The 13,834-nt window shown below is 39.4% G+C and overlaps 1 protein-coding gene across 4 annotated transcripts in view; it reads left to right on the forward strand.

Moving 5' to 3' along the window:
- The window catches only part of LOC149839516 (pto-interacting protein 1-like), a 28,723-nt gene extending 15,634 nt beyond the window's left edge, over nucleotides 1–13,089 (forward strand). For 3 of the 4 annotated variants that reach the window (XM_090004156.1, XM_090004155.1, XM_090004157.1), the window contains exons 5-8: nucleotides 9,240–9,513; nucleotides 12,168–12,300; nucleotides 12,414–12,530; nucleotides 12,812–13,089. In XM_090004156.1, the coding sequence (XP_089860282.1) occupies nucleotides 9,240–9,513; nucleotides 12,168–12,300; nucleotides 12,414–12,530; nucleotides 12,812–12,943 (656 nt within the window). In that variant the 3' untranslated portion in view covers nucleotides 12,944–13,089. The remainder of the gene's footprint in view (nucleotides 1–9,239; nucleotides 9,514–12,167; nucleotides 12,301–12,413; nucleotides 12,531–12,811) is intronic. The other variant, XM_090004158.1, reaches the window with a different exon arrangement.
- The last annotated feature ends 745 nt before the right edge of the window (nucleotides 13,090–13,834 follow it).

A 13,834-nucleotide genomic window follows, 5' to 3' on the forward strand; every position in this document is an offset into this window, starting at 1 on the left:
TTTGATGTAAATCTCAGATCTCTGTCTGAAATGATCGAGATAGGCACTCTGTGTAACCTGACGATCTCGTCGACGTACAAATCCGCCAAACTCTCTAGTGTCTGATTTGTCCTGGTCGATAAGAAGTGTGCCGACTTCGTAAGGCGATCCACTATAACCTAAATGGTGTCGTACAAGTGTCGTGTCTTGGGCAGACCTACCATGAAATCCATGGTAATGTTCTCCTACTTTCACTTCAAAATCTCTATCGTCTGCTACATGCTGCTAAGTCTCTGATGCTTTATCTTGACTTGATGGCAGACCAAGTATCTTGATACGTATTCGGCAATGTCTCTCTTTATGCCATTCCACCAGTAGTTTCTCTGAACGTCCTTATACATCTTTGTGCTACCCAGAGTTTCTCTAAAGGTCCTTATACATCTTTGTGCTACCCGGATGTATAGTAAACCTGGTCCGATGCGCCTCGTCTAGTAGCTATTTCTTCAATTGTGGATCCTCTGGTACCCAAAGCCTTTGATTATACTAGATGCTTCTATCTTCTACCAGATGTAGAGCTTTCTCATCCTACTTTTACACTGCAATCATCTTCGTGAAGCCTGGGTCATCCTTTTGCTGAGCGATGATCTGATTCATAAGCTCAGTCCTCACGGCTAAGTTGGCAATCTGGATACGACTTAAGTCTGTGGTGAAATGTCTCCTGTCGATCAGGTCCTCAAGTAATTTCTACTTTGCTTAAAGCATCTACCACTACGTTGGCCTTCTCTTGGTGGTAAGATATAGAGAAGTCATAGTCCTTTAAGAACTCTGACCACCGTTTTTGCCTCATGTTGAGATTTTTCTGCGAGAAAATATATTTGAGGCTTTTACGATCGGAGAAAATCTTAAACTGCTCTCCATACAAGTAGTGCCGTCAAACCTTGAGTTTAAAGACCACTACTGCTAGCTCCAGGTCATATGTAGGGTAATTCCGCTTATACTCTTTTAGTTTGCGCGAAGCGTACAATATGACTTTACCATGCTGCATCAACACGCATCCCAATCCAGTACCCGATGCGTAGCCTTTATGTCCTGAAGGCAAGGTGAGTACTGAGGCTGTAGTAAGCCTCTTCTTCAGCTCCTGGAAGCTTTCTTTGCATTGCTGAGCCCACCGATTTTATTCCTTTGCGAAACAACTTTGTCATTAGTGTCGCGATCTTCGAGAAGTCCTGAATAAATCTTCGGTAGTATCCTGCAAGTCCAAGGAAACTACGAATGTCCGATACACTCTTAGGTTGTTTCAAGTATAAGACCGATTCCACCTAATTCCAAACACAAGATTCAAACAGATTAAGATGTCGATCCAAGAAAAGCTTTTCTTAAAACATAATTGTTAAGGTGCAATACCTCACCTCCGTCTTTGGAAATTACGTGACCAAAAAACATGACCTGCTCCAACCAGAATTCGTACTTAAAGAACTTCGCATACAACTAATGCTGTCTAAGTGTCTCGAGAACAATCCTCAAGTGTTCCCTGTGGTCTTCCATGCTCTTTGAGTAGATCAGTATGTCGTCGATGAATACGATCACGAATAAATCTAGGTAAGGCCGAAAGATCCGATTCATTAGATCTATGAATGTCGCCGGAACATTGGTTAGCCTAAAGGGCATTACCAAGAACTCGTAATGCCCATACCGCGTCCTTAAAGCTGTCTTCTGCATATCTGACTCCTTGATCCTTAATTGGTGGTAACCCAATCGAAGATATATTTTGGAGAAGACTTTGGCATCTCAAAGTTGATTGAACAAGTCATCGATCAGTGGAAGAGGATACTTGTTCTTGATCGTTACCTGGTTCAACATGCGATAGTCAATGCACAATCGCTTTGACTCGTCTTTCTTCTTGACGAACAATACGAGAGTACCCCACGGTGAAACGCTCAACTTAATAAAACCTTTGTTCATCAGTTCTTGCAGTTTCTTCTTTAGTTCCTCCAACTCCGTAGGGGCTATGCGATACAGAGCTCTAGATATTGGGGCCGTATCAGGCACCAACTCTATGGCGAAATCAACCTCTCTTGTAGCGATATGCCTGACAAGTCGTCTGGGCGGACATCTGCGAACTCTCGAACCACGTCAAAGTCCTTCATCGGGGTCGTACTGGGGTCTATCAAAGAAACACTTGGCTAGGAAGGCCTCACAACCGTTCTCCATGCATCATTGCGTCTTTATCGCTGAAATCATTTGTCATTTGCTTTCCTTTTTACTCGCCTTATACTCAAGAACAGGCTGATCAGAGCGAGTAAATTGAATACGTCGCTTACAACATCATACAAGCATAGTGCTCGTACATCTAGTATATGTCGAGAATTACATCGTAGCCCACCATGTCCAATGATATCAGATTGGCAGAGAGGTTCTGCCTTGAGATTATTACTTTTATATCGGGTAAAAAGGTACGAGCGATGGATCTGTCGTTCGATGGTGTGATAATTTCCAAAATGTAGCCCAAAGTGATCAGAGTTATGTCAAGTAGCTTTGCAAACCGAGTGGATACAAAAGAGTGTGGCGCTCGTATCGAATAAAACCTTAGCATCAAATTTTGCGATAGAGAGTACCTTTGATGATGCTCACATCTTCTTGCAACTCCTCTGCAGAAGTCACATAAACTCGGCTGGTAGCTCTCCTCTGTCTCCGAGCCTGGGATTGCTGCTGGCGTTGCTGGAGTTGTTGTTGTTGCTGTGCTCGAGGTGTGGTATTTGCTTTTGCCTTCGCGAGACACTTGGGACAGTTTCAAACAATGTGTCCTATCTCTCCACATTGTAGGCACGCTCTTGTGAGTCTGTAGCAGACTGTTGCATGCGCCTTTTTGCAGACAGGGCACACCGTGGTAGTCTACTGTGGCTGGCTTGTGCCACCTTGCTGCACCTTAGCCTTCTTCACGGGCGGTGCTCTGCTCGTCTCAGCTGTGAGCCTAGGGGCTTTGTTTCTATTGCCCTTCGACCTGTCAAATCTCTTAGGTTGAGTCTTCCTAGAAGACTCCCAGTCGTCTTGTGACACGAGAATCATTGTTATTAATTGTTTGGGAAAGTCTTAGGATTATAAAAAAAAATTATTTTATTTTCCCACCTGAAGTACAATGGTCATCTCGATAGCCTGGTTGAGGTTCTGAGGTCGGCTAGTCAGCAATCGAGTCCTCAACCCGTCTCACAATTTATGAACGTACTTCTTTGCCCGTGCCTCGTTTGTTGCGTAGGTGTGTGGGCAATACTTCTTCAGGTGTCAGAATTGGGTAGTATACTCCACTACCTATGTTTTCCTATTAGAGATCCAAAAAATCCTGCATCTTGTGATCCCGAGCATAATAAGGAAAATAGGTATCGAGAAACATCTCCGAAAACTCCTCCAAAGTCACCGTCTGTCGCTCCTCTTGTGCGTATCGCACCTCTTGTGTGGTCTCCCACCAACTCTTAGTGTCGCTCTGGAGTCGGTAGGTGGCGAAAGTGACTTGCCTCTCAGCAGGAACTTCAAAGATATTAAAGATCTTGCTGATAGCGCGAACCCACTCCTTTGCTTCGTTTGGGTCCTCCTTTTCAGTGAAGGCTGGAGGATTCAGTTGCATAAAGCGTTTGTAAGGCACTCTATGACTCACAGCGCTAGTCGCTCCATTTCCATCAGGGTGATGGCTGCTACCATTGCCATTACTTCCGTTATCCACGAGGTTCAGGCATCTGGCAGTAAGCATGACGAAGGCTTCCAAGAGGAAGTCCCTCTGGGCAGTCCAACCGAAAGGCTATCGTGAAGACATATACAATAAAATTTAATTTGAATCAACTTTTAGGTTCTGCATAAATAAATTTTTTGTTCTAATGACCCTATTAGGCATCTATGTTATGATTTTTGCATAATTCATAAAATCTACATAATTCAAACAATCATTTTCATATCAAAGCATAAAAACACAAAAAGTAGAATATACTCACAACGATATTGGTCATTTGGACATGATTTGAGCCAATCTTTCCTTCTGCTCTAATACCAAGTTGTAACACCCCAATTTTTAAATCCAGGAAATCTTGGAATTTTTTTTTGAAATACTTTTATAAAATTGCAGCGGAAAACTAAACGGGACAAAAAATTACCGTGTTACTTTCTCGATTACATTAATATCCATACATGCCATAAATTGAAAGTTTAAACATTCATGAATTAAATAAATGTTCATACATCTCAGATTTAAAGCCTACATGCACTAAGGAAACAATGAGTTTCTTTTACAGCTAAATGCATCTACACATTCCTATCTTTAAGAGCATGTACATGTCAATATTATATAAGAAAAGACCGCATGCAAAATCTTTTAACATTCGCCTTAATTCGCAAGACAGACACTTCACTCCATTTATTCGCTAGAGGCCGCAAAGGCATACTTTTGCCTTAACACATCAATCAAATCGTGTCTCAGTCGGAGACACTTAAATTCTCTGCAACAAACTTATTTTCAACAATCCATAACAGTACAATACAAGTTCGTAAGGCATACACGAAAATGCACAAGATTCACAAACAATCGATAGCCGGGTCTAAAACCGGTTTCAAATTTGCGAAAACCTAACTCTGTCTGATTATTACAGAGGTTACAAAAATTTTTACACTCGTAGGACAGATCTCTGCATGAATTTTTCACAGTTTGTAAAGAATTTTGTCAGCTTTCCGATGCCACAAACCGTTTGTAAAAATTCATTCGGACTAGTAAGTTATGAACGATTTAGTGCAAACCTGCACTTTTTTGTTCCGACTATTATAAAACAGTGCTCAGTCCATGAACAAAGCTCAAAATTTCATGAAGCTGTGAAATGTTAGCTTTCCAATGCAACAAACCGTTCATAAAAACTCCTCCGAACGAGGGAGATACGTGCGGTTTACCGATCGGGTGTTAGGTCGAAAATATGTAATATCAGGGATATACATTCGAGTGGGTCCAAAATAGGCCACTCAAATTCATAGTTTCGATTTTTTTTACATGAACACATTAAGAATTTTTTTTAAAACATAACTAGACTACTTTAAACCAATCTACAATGGACAAATCTTGTTTTTGCAGTTGTTGGGCCAGAAAACAAACCCGTCTCCTCGAAACTTATTTTCTCAGAAATAGTTTCGGAAGTTTTGCAATAAGGCATATAAAACACGTAATTTTTTCATGACATAAAATAAGAAAATCATGCTAATCATAACAGTGCATTCACATGAATATCCACTACAATCTCTAACTAAAATTTGCATGAAAACAATTACATATTACATGGATTTTTCAAAAATTACTGAATTTATTTTTGAGAAAATCGATAGCATGCATACATGGTTCTTTCTTGTTTTTAATTCAATATTTCAGATACTTTTTGGGGTGAATCGATTTCTTCTAGGGGAAGCTGAAATCAACCCTTTTCTATTAAGCCTAATATAAATTTATTACATAAATTCACGTTTTATTCTTTTGTCCAAAGTTTGAATCGGGTTCTCAAACCCAAATTTAGAGAAATCGATTTTTAGAGGGGGTTTTCTTTCGAAGAATAAGAATAAGAAGAAAGTACCTCTCTCTTCTTCCTCTCCTCCTTCCTGCCTCTCACCGGCATAAAAAAAAAGGAAAAAATTTCGAACAAAAATGACTCGCACCTGCATCGCCTTGACGCTAGTGTGGCGGCCTATTAGCCAAGTCCCGTGATATAGGTTTGGGGTGTTAGGTTTAGATGCTAAATCTGTTTGTCACTTCCTGAAAGGGAAGGAGGTGAATGGTAAAAACAGTGTATCCAAAATTTTCTCTAGACAAATTCCATATAGGTACCTAAAAATGGATTAATTCATTATCTGATCTGTTCTATGTCTACTATATCGATATTATATAAATGATAGAGAGACAGAATAATCAGGAACATTAGGAAAACCCAGGTGACTTTTATCTTAGCACTTAGTTCGTTGATTCCGTTATTCAAAAGATGACAAACACAAGAGTACATCATGTACCACAATCGTAACCAATGTTATGAAAAGCGTTGAGGCGTAGCGAGGCGCTCCACCAAAATCTGAGGCGAGGCGTAAGCCTCGAGGCGCAAAGCGTAAGCCTCAAAAAAATTTTTTTTTATTAAAACTTAAAAAAAACTATAAAAATTATCTAAAATTATAAATAAATAAGAAATGCTTTATTGATGAAGTAACAACCAACAAAAAATAAAAAATCTCAAATTTGCAGATTTTCATATCAGGTGTATTTGCAGATTTTCATTAAAAACAAAAACACGTAGATACCGCGATTTCAACATATTATATCTTTTTCACTGTCAAACACGCGTATCAAAATTTTCCCCAATGCTGGAAATGCATATCAGGTGTATTTGCAGATTTCCAGCAAAAGCAAAAACACGCAGCTGCAGTGATCGTATCCATTAACATACAAAAAACTTAACCATCTAATGAAACATAAAACACAAACATTTTTTAATGTAACACCATGTTTCTGTACATAAAAGAAAATGCAGGACCCCTAGCAGATACACGACGGAATGTATTTGGCACAGAATCATCCTGACAAAAATAAATAAAATCACGCCTCATAGCAAAGTGCACTAATCTTTTGTTTTTCTTTTATTTTCAGATGCATATTGAGAATGCCGATCACATTCAGAGGTGTATTGAAAACGCAGAACACCTTTGGATGTGTATTGAAAACGCAAAGCATACTCGGAAGCATCTTGAAAACGCAGAGCACATTCAGAGGTGTATTGAAAACGCAGAACACATTAACTGAAAACAAAAAGAATAAATTAGAATAGTTGAATGCATTTTCTGTGCATGAACTACGGCAAAAAGAGAGACAAAATCTATGCATTTTTTTGTATCACGCGAGAGACGAGAGAAGAGACAAGAAGAAGAAGAGGAGAACGAGAGAGCAAAAAAAAATCCATACCTGTTTCAGGGCTCCACCATGCGAGAGAGAATGTTGTGAGCCTGTGAGAGCCGTGAGGGAGAGAAGGTTGTGAGAAAAAAACAGAGATAGGGGTGAAAAAAAAAATAAAAACACATAAAGGGGTCGTAGGGCTTTCTTTAAGCCCTAATTTTTTGGTCGAATGAGGGTTTTGACCCTCATTTGACCAAATAAATCGAGGTGTGTACGCCTCAGTCCGAGGCGCGCCTCGCCTCAAGGCGTGCGCCTCAAGGCCTATGAGGCGCACACCTCAAGGGTATTGCGTTTCAAGCCTGCACCTCAAGGCACAAAGGCCCTCGCCTTGAGGCGAGGCGCGCTTTTTGCGCCTTGAGGCCCGTTTTTAATAACACTGATCGTAACAAACATGCATGCTAGCATACACACACACACACATATGCTTACCACATACACAGCAACAATTCAAGTATCTTACCCACTGCACCTGTACCTCTGCACCTATGTCCTTGTGATGTAGGTGGAGACAAAGGTAAAGAGTGTGCACTGTGCAAGCTATGTCATGGCAAAGGAAGGTGACATTGACATTTCAAAATTCATTGGTGATGAGAAATACCATCATTGATCTAAAAATTCTGGGTAAAAAACCAGGGGATAGCTGGTTCATCTTTCATCCAAAGAGCTACTGACTTTGGGTTTAACAATGTATGTCACTTTCTTAGGTTTATCTGGGCAAGTGAAAATGGACCGAGAAGTAGTGTTATTTTTTTATTGATCTGGTAAGATACAAGATTTTGAATAAGAAAACAGTCACTTGAAGTGTCATTTGTTTGTGTGCAAAAGTTGTAAAGCAAAAGTTTAAAAACGGCTATAAATAATTTGTTCAAAAAGCATACACTGAAGAATAATGAATGGGACCACAGAATTCATCTTAGCCATGAATAATGAAGAGAAATACAGTGAAAATGGATTGGAATGTGGTCTATTTCTGTTTCACAACTTGCAGGTACATGAAAATGCTAAGACAACCATAATCTGATATTTTACTGGTTGCATGTGTTGTTGGTGTTTAACTTACAGCAGTTAACGATGCAGCCATAAGGCGCGTGCATACAAGAATGGAGGTTGTGCTGTCATGACTTCTTCAGTAAAAATAGCCTTATTTTGTTAGCTTCATTCCTCAAGTGTAAGGTGTTAACTTGGTTTTCTGTGACTCATAGTAAGATTTTGGCTTTTCTGAATTGCCTAAAGAAAGAAAGGGCAGAATGGTTGGAACTTCCAATGTACACATGATACAAGTCTGTGCATACGGGTTGTTCATTGACAAAATAAAACCAAAGGAATGTTAAACGATTGAATGTCACAAAATGGCCATCTGGAAAGGATAATAAAAATAAAATCAGAGCTGATGTTAATTGTTAACATTTTGTGATACATGGCTAAATATTTTCCAACTTGCAAATACAAGGACTTAAAAAAACATGGTGTGCAAGGATGAGAACATCATAGCTGTGCTACGTAGATGGTGCAAAAGTACAGAAGATGATGCAAAAATGCTTGGTACAGGAGAAGAATTCCTTAAAACTAGGATATAAGGACATGTCCATATGCCTATTGTGTGTTCACAAAATTTGAAGAATAAGAACATAAAATTGCCATTGTAAAAAAATGATTGTTGATCTGCAAGCAGCAGTTCAATGGATTATGGTACATGGGTCAAGAATTAGTTCAAGGAATGAAATATCTATTGAGTTTGGATGGGATTTAGTTGCTTGTTGTTGACCATGTTCAGCACAATCAACATGGGACATGAGCAAATAAGAACATCCCTGGGACATAGAATTAGCATGTGGATGATGTAATTGCTGTTGCTATGAAATTTATTCTTGATTGTGCAGCCTTAAACTGATTGAATGAGCTATAGCTAAACTGACGGAGATTGGAGCAGGATTTGGATAGAAGATATGATCCAGTTTATTGCTCTTAGCATTCTGCTTTCTGTGCTGTTGATCTTTACAAGAAATGATCCATATTGCTTCTAATTAGCTTTTGTTTCTATTGTTCTGTAGAAGAATTTGGTGATAGAAAGATGTGCTGTTCTGTCTAGACAAGCCAATACAAATGCGAAGAATTTTTTTATGAACTTTTTAATCTGTTAACTTTTTTCTATGGGAGAAGCATCATCTTAGTCCCTCTATGGTGTTTTGGTTCCTTTTATTTATTGTCGTTGAACTTTTAGTAGAATTATATGTTGAGTTGTGTTGGATATTTCAAAGTATGTATGATGAACAATGAGTTTGATATGTAAAATGATGGCATAATGTAGGACGCAAAGGTGTCAAAGGTGCTCAACCTGGTCCAGTCTTAAGTTGGGCACAACGAGTGAAAATTGCTGTAGGTGCTGCAAAAGGACTTGAATATTTACATGAAAAAGCGCAGCCTCATATTATTCATCGCGACATAAAGTCCAGCAATGTTCTGTTATTTGATGATGATACAGCTAAGATAGCTGACTTTGACCTATCAAACCAAGCACCTGATAATGCAGCAAGGCTTCATTCAACTCGTGTGTTAGGGACTTTTGGATATCATGCTCCTGAGTAAGTTCTTCCCTGAGTTGGCTTTCTAAATATGATCTGAAGCAGTAAAGTCTTGTCAATATTTGAATTGAAATGTCCAGCATGTTTGTATCTGGAGCTATGTCACATGGGTGCTTGTGCGGCAGGGGCAAAAATGTAATATATATATATATATATATATATATATATATATATATATAGAGAGAGAGAGAGAGAGAGAGAGAGAGAGAGAGAGGGTCCGGGGTTTCCCCCCGGCGCGGGTCCCGCTGCGCGGTCAGGGGGCGGGGGTCCAGGGGGCCCGCCCCTGGCGGGGGTATAGGGGGGCAGCGCCGCCACCCCCCCCCCCCCCCTCCCCAAGATTTTTTTAAAAAAATTCCACAGCCCATTTCATAGGGCAAATTTTAAAAAAAAAATCCAAAAAATGGACCGAAATGTCCCTGGGTGCGGTCAACGCACCCAGGGTCGGGTTGGCCGCACCCGCGTCGAGTCGCGTCGACGCGGGTGCGGCACCCTGCTAGCCGAATCCCTGTGACATAGATCTGGAGTTTACTTGTGTTGGGTGTATGATAGACAAGTAATGCACTTTATCAGATAAATAGCTGACAGCTTCACTCTCTGTTCTTTCTTCATGGTGATGTCTCGTTACTGTTTTATTTTTTAAAGAAAGTTTTGAATTTCCCTTCAAAAATAGCTGACAGCTACAAATTTGCATAATAAACTGATTCGTGGTGTTCGTTATGCCTCCATCTATGTTTTCTCTTATACAGCTTTAACAGTGCTTTTTCCTGAACTGCTTCGACATTTGGCTACTTTAAGCTCCTCTTACCACATGAAACTTATCATGTGCTTTTGGTTTTTCTCAATTGTGTTATCCATGAAAATACTGTCCACACTGATGACTTGATTATGTTTGTGTATTGTTGGACGTGTCAGGAGAAATTGCTTTTTCTTACAAACATGATCCCTATATCATGTTACATTTGAAGCAATTTGATCAATATGATTCCAGAAATAGGCGGTGTAAACAGTTGGTTTGCGTATTACTTGGCTTGGCCTACGAAATTGGCTAGAGCCTAAATATTTATTAAAATGGCCTCTGCCAGGACAAGATACAAGAAGACTCAGAATTTTGTCAGAAGAGGGAAACGTTCAATGCAGCCACAAGGCTTTTGCAAAACAATTTGGTCTCTTTGAGGCTTTCGGCTGCTTGGAGCCCCTGTATAATGCTGACATAGATAACCATAGGTTAATATTTGGTGTTATTGAAGGCACCCATTATATGGAATTATTGAGCTGGAAATCATAGGTTCAAGCTTTATCAACTCAATCCACATATATGTGTTCCGGAAGATTTGTTTGCTAAGGATCAAACCTTGGATCGTGTTATTTCAATCAAAAATATGTTTTTTTTGAGGCATGAAATTTTAGCGCATTGTGGACCATTAATTTTTAAAGCCCTTAAAAAAACTGCTTATGTGTCACAATCATATTATTCAAAGCTCATTTCCCATTAAACAAACATTGTAGATCACATCCATAAGTTTTAATTTACAAAAAAATCTAAAACCTATAATTTTCAGCTCAATGGTTCCATATAATTTGGTGCCTTCAATAGCACCAAATATTAACCCGATAATCATAGGGCCCTTAAAACCAATTCTTCTGTTAGATTAAGGGGTATAATGGTTTCATGATATTTGTACAATTTTCAAAGCAAGACAATGAGATGGTTCAAATGAGTTTCAAAAAAATCGACAAATAATATGTATGGATTTAAATATTCGGTTTCAAGTATATGAAACGAGGTCCACAAGACAAACATGTATGCCATTCTTCCTTGACAATCAAGTCAATGCATAAGAAATACTGGACCTGGATCCAAGACTCTGTAATTTCAACCCATGGTATATTGCATTGATCCATATTAGGGTTTCTCTGAAAAATTAATTTTTATAAACACAAGTTTTTGTGTTCTAAATGTTTTTCCTCCAAGATAACAGACTTTTATGCTATTTTGAAAAGGATGGAGTTTATGTTTTTTTTATGTTAAGATGAAGAAGCAAGAAAAGAGAAGAGAACAAGAAAATTTATTACTCAGCAAAATGAACAAAAAATACATCAGGAGACGTCTCTCTTGGTTACACTACAAGACAAAATTAGTTGGCTATCTAACTTCCTACCAAAATATAAAAAATGCCACTCATAAATAATCCTATATACAAGCATTAGTGAGGGTGAGCCTTTGAAGACTTTTGTGGTTTTGATCTGCTTCCTGCTGGTTACTGTGCTTTTATCAAAATTACAGTGCATGTGACTTTGTCTTATTAGTTTATTCTACCAACCATCCAATGATATCACGGTTTCACAATGCCAAGTGACCTTGATTCTTGTTTGACTTATCTTTTGAAGTTAAGCTTGCTTGAGTCAACTGTGAACTCAACTCCTGATTGGGTTGACACGCCAGTGGGTTAGTTTTACTTGGACCTAACAATGTGCATGATTTCATTACTTTTTTCCCCCATTTTATAGTGATATTGGTTAGTAATTTTTTTTTCTCCATCAGACAATCATCTCTTGATAGATTGGTTGAGGGCAACATATTAGCTACCATGAACATGTTCGTTGTTTCTTGGCCATGTCATGACTCATAACTTGAGTTTTGTGTATTATTGCAGATATGCTATGACTGGGCAGCTGAGTTCAAAAAGTGATGTTTATAGCTTTGGGGTTGTCCTCCTCGAGCTCTTAACAGGCCGCAAACCCGTTGATCACACACTTCCAAGGGGACAACAGAGTCTTGTGACATGGGTAATGATCTCTCATCTTAACCATGCTTAGAAATCCTTCAGTTGCTTGCTCGTGTTTTATGTGCTTGTCAGAGAGTGTGCTGACTGCTATACACTTGTTATGATCTTTTTCAGGCAACACCTAGACTTAGTGAAGACAAGGTCAGACAATGTGTGGACTCTAGGCTGGGAGGGGACTACCCTCCTAAAGCAGTAGCAAAGGTTTTTTGCCTTTTCCTTCATTTCTTACAGGTCATTGCATATGTTATTATAGGTGAACGCAACATTTTCAGTATCCCATCTGCCTTTCTGCCCAAATCCCTTCACCATTATTCCTAGTTTAACGCATAAAACTGAGTTGAGATTCAGTAGCATTCAAACCAGGTCCTTCATGATGTGTGATGCCTGCACGACTCCCATGCGGACTTTGTGCTGGTTTGGATCCCACGGGATCTTTTATATCGATCTGCTCTTTTTAGTACTTGGAATCAGCCCTCCAGGTTGATAGTTTCTGTAATTTGTTGTGCATGCAGATGGCTGCAGTAGCTGCTCTGTGCGTACAGTATGAGGCAGACTTTCGGCCAAACATGAGCATTGTAGTAAAGGCTCTTCAACCTCTACTAAATGCTCGACCAGGGCCATCCGGTGAAGCTACGAACTTGTGAATTTTTCTTCCTGCTTCCTGATTTCTGATCCTGTTCAGGCAATGTTATCATTGGGATTGTTGATGATTTGGGTGATTTGTAGATTGGTGTATCATTCTGCGGACTCCTGTTGGAAAAAAAATGAAAGGACCTTTATGAATCTAAAATTTTGTCATCCTCCCGAGGACAACGAACATCTCTTTCTCTCTCTCTCGGGTGAGGGTAAACACGTTTGACAGAAACCAACAGAATTCAACTACAGAAGTAGAACCAGATCAACTGATTGCTCTCCGTTGAGCACTCTCCTTAACGAGGCCATTACATCCTCTATTACCCACTTTCAAGCTGAATCCAAAATGTTCAGATCCCATCTTAGGGCTCTGTTTGGTGGGTGAGCTCTGGAGAGGATAAAGGTGATGTTGAGTTTTGGTGAAAATCTTTTGAGGTGCTGTTTGGAAAAAGGCGGCTATTGTGGATCGAACTTTAGGATTTATTTCTTGTTTAAGGGTATCCGCAAATCTGTTAACGTCTCATGAGATTCAGACTCATTCAAATAATGCAAATTAGAGAATATAGCATGGCTAACCAAACTTCAGAAAAATGAGTGGTGAGAAACGGGCTCTTATTAGTTTTTTTTTTTTGAAATGCATGCTGGGGTTAGGCCGACCTCTACCAGTTAAATAACTATACCATTGGGTTTTGAACCTGCAACGTGCCAACACAAGGTAACGTGCACTAGCTGTTCCTACCAGACAAGCTGAGCCCGGAGTCCCTGTTGGTGGGTTCTCTTTAATCTTTGCAAATGAAAGTCGGTTTTTCATTCAAGTGAGAATCAAAATCCTTGAACATGGTTGGGTTTCTAATTCCATTTTAGTAGTACATCATCAATGGACAAGACTGTTAGCTATTTAT

This window comes from Nuphar pumila, chromosome 4 (assembly GCF_984573655.1).
Source record: "Nuphar pumila chromosome 4, dmNupPumi1.hap1.1, whole genome shotgun sequence".
Lineage (NCBI taxonomy): Eukaryota > Viridiplantae > Streptophyta > Magnoliopsida > Nymphaeales > Nymphaeaceae > Nuphar > Nuphar pumila.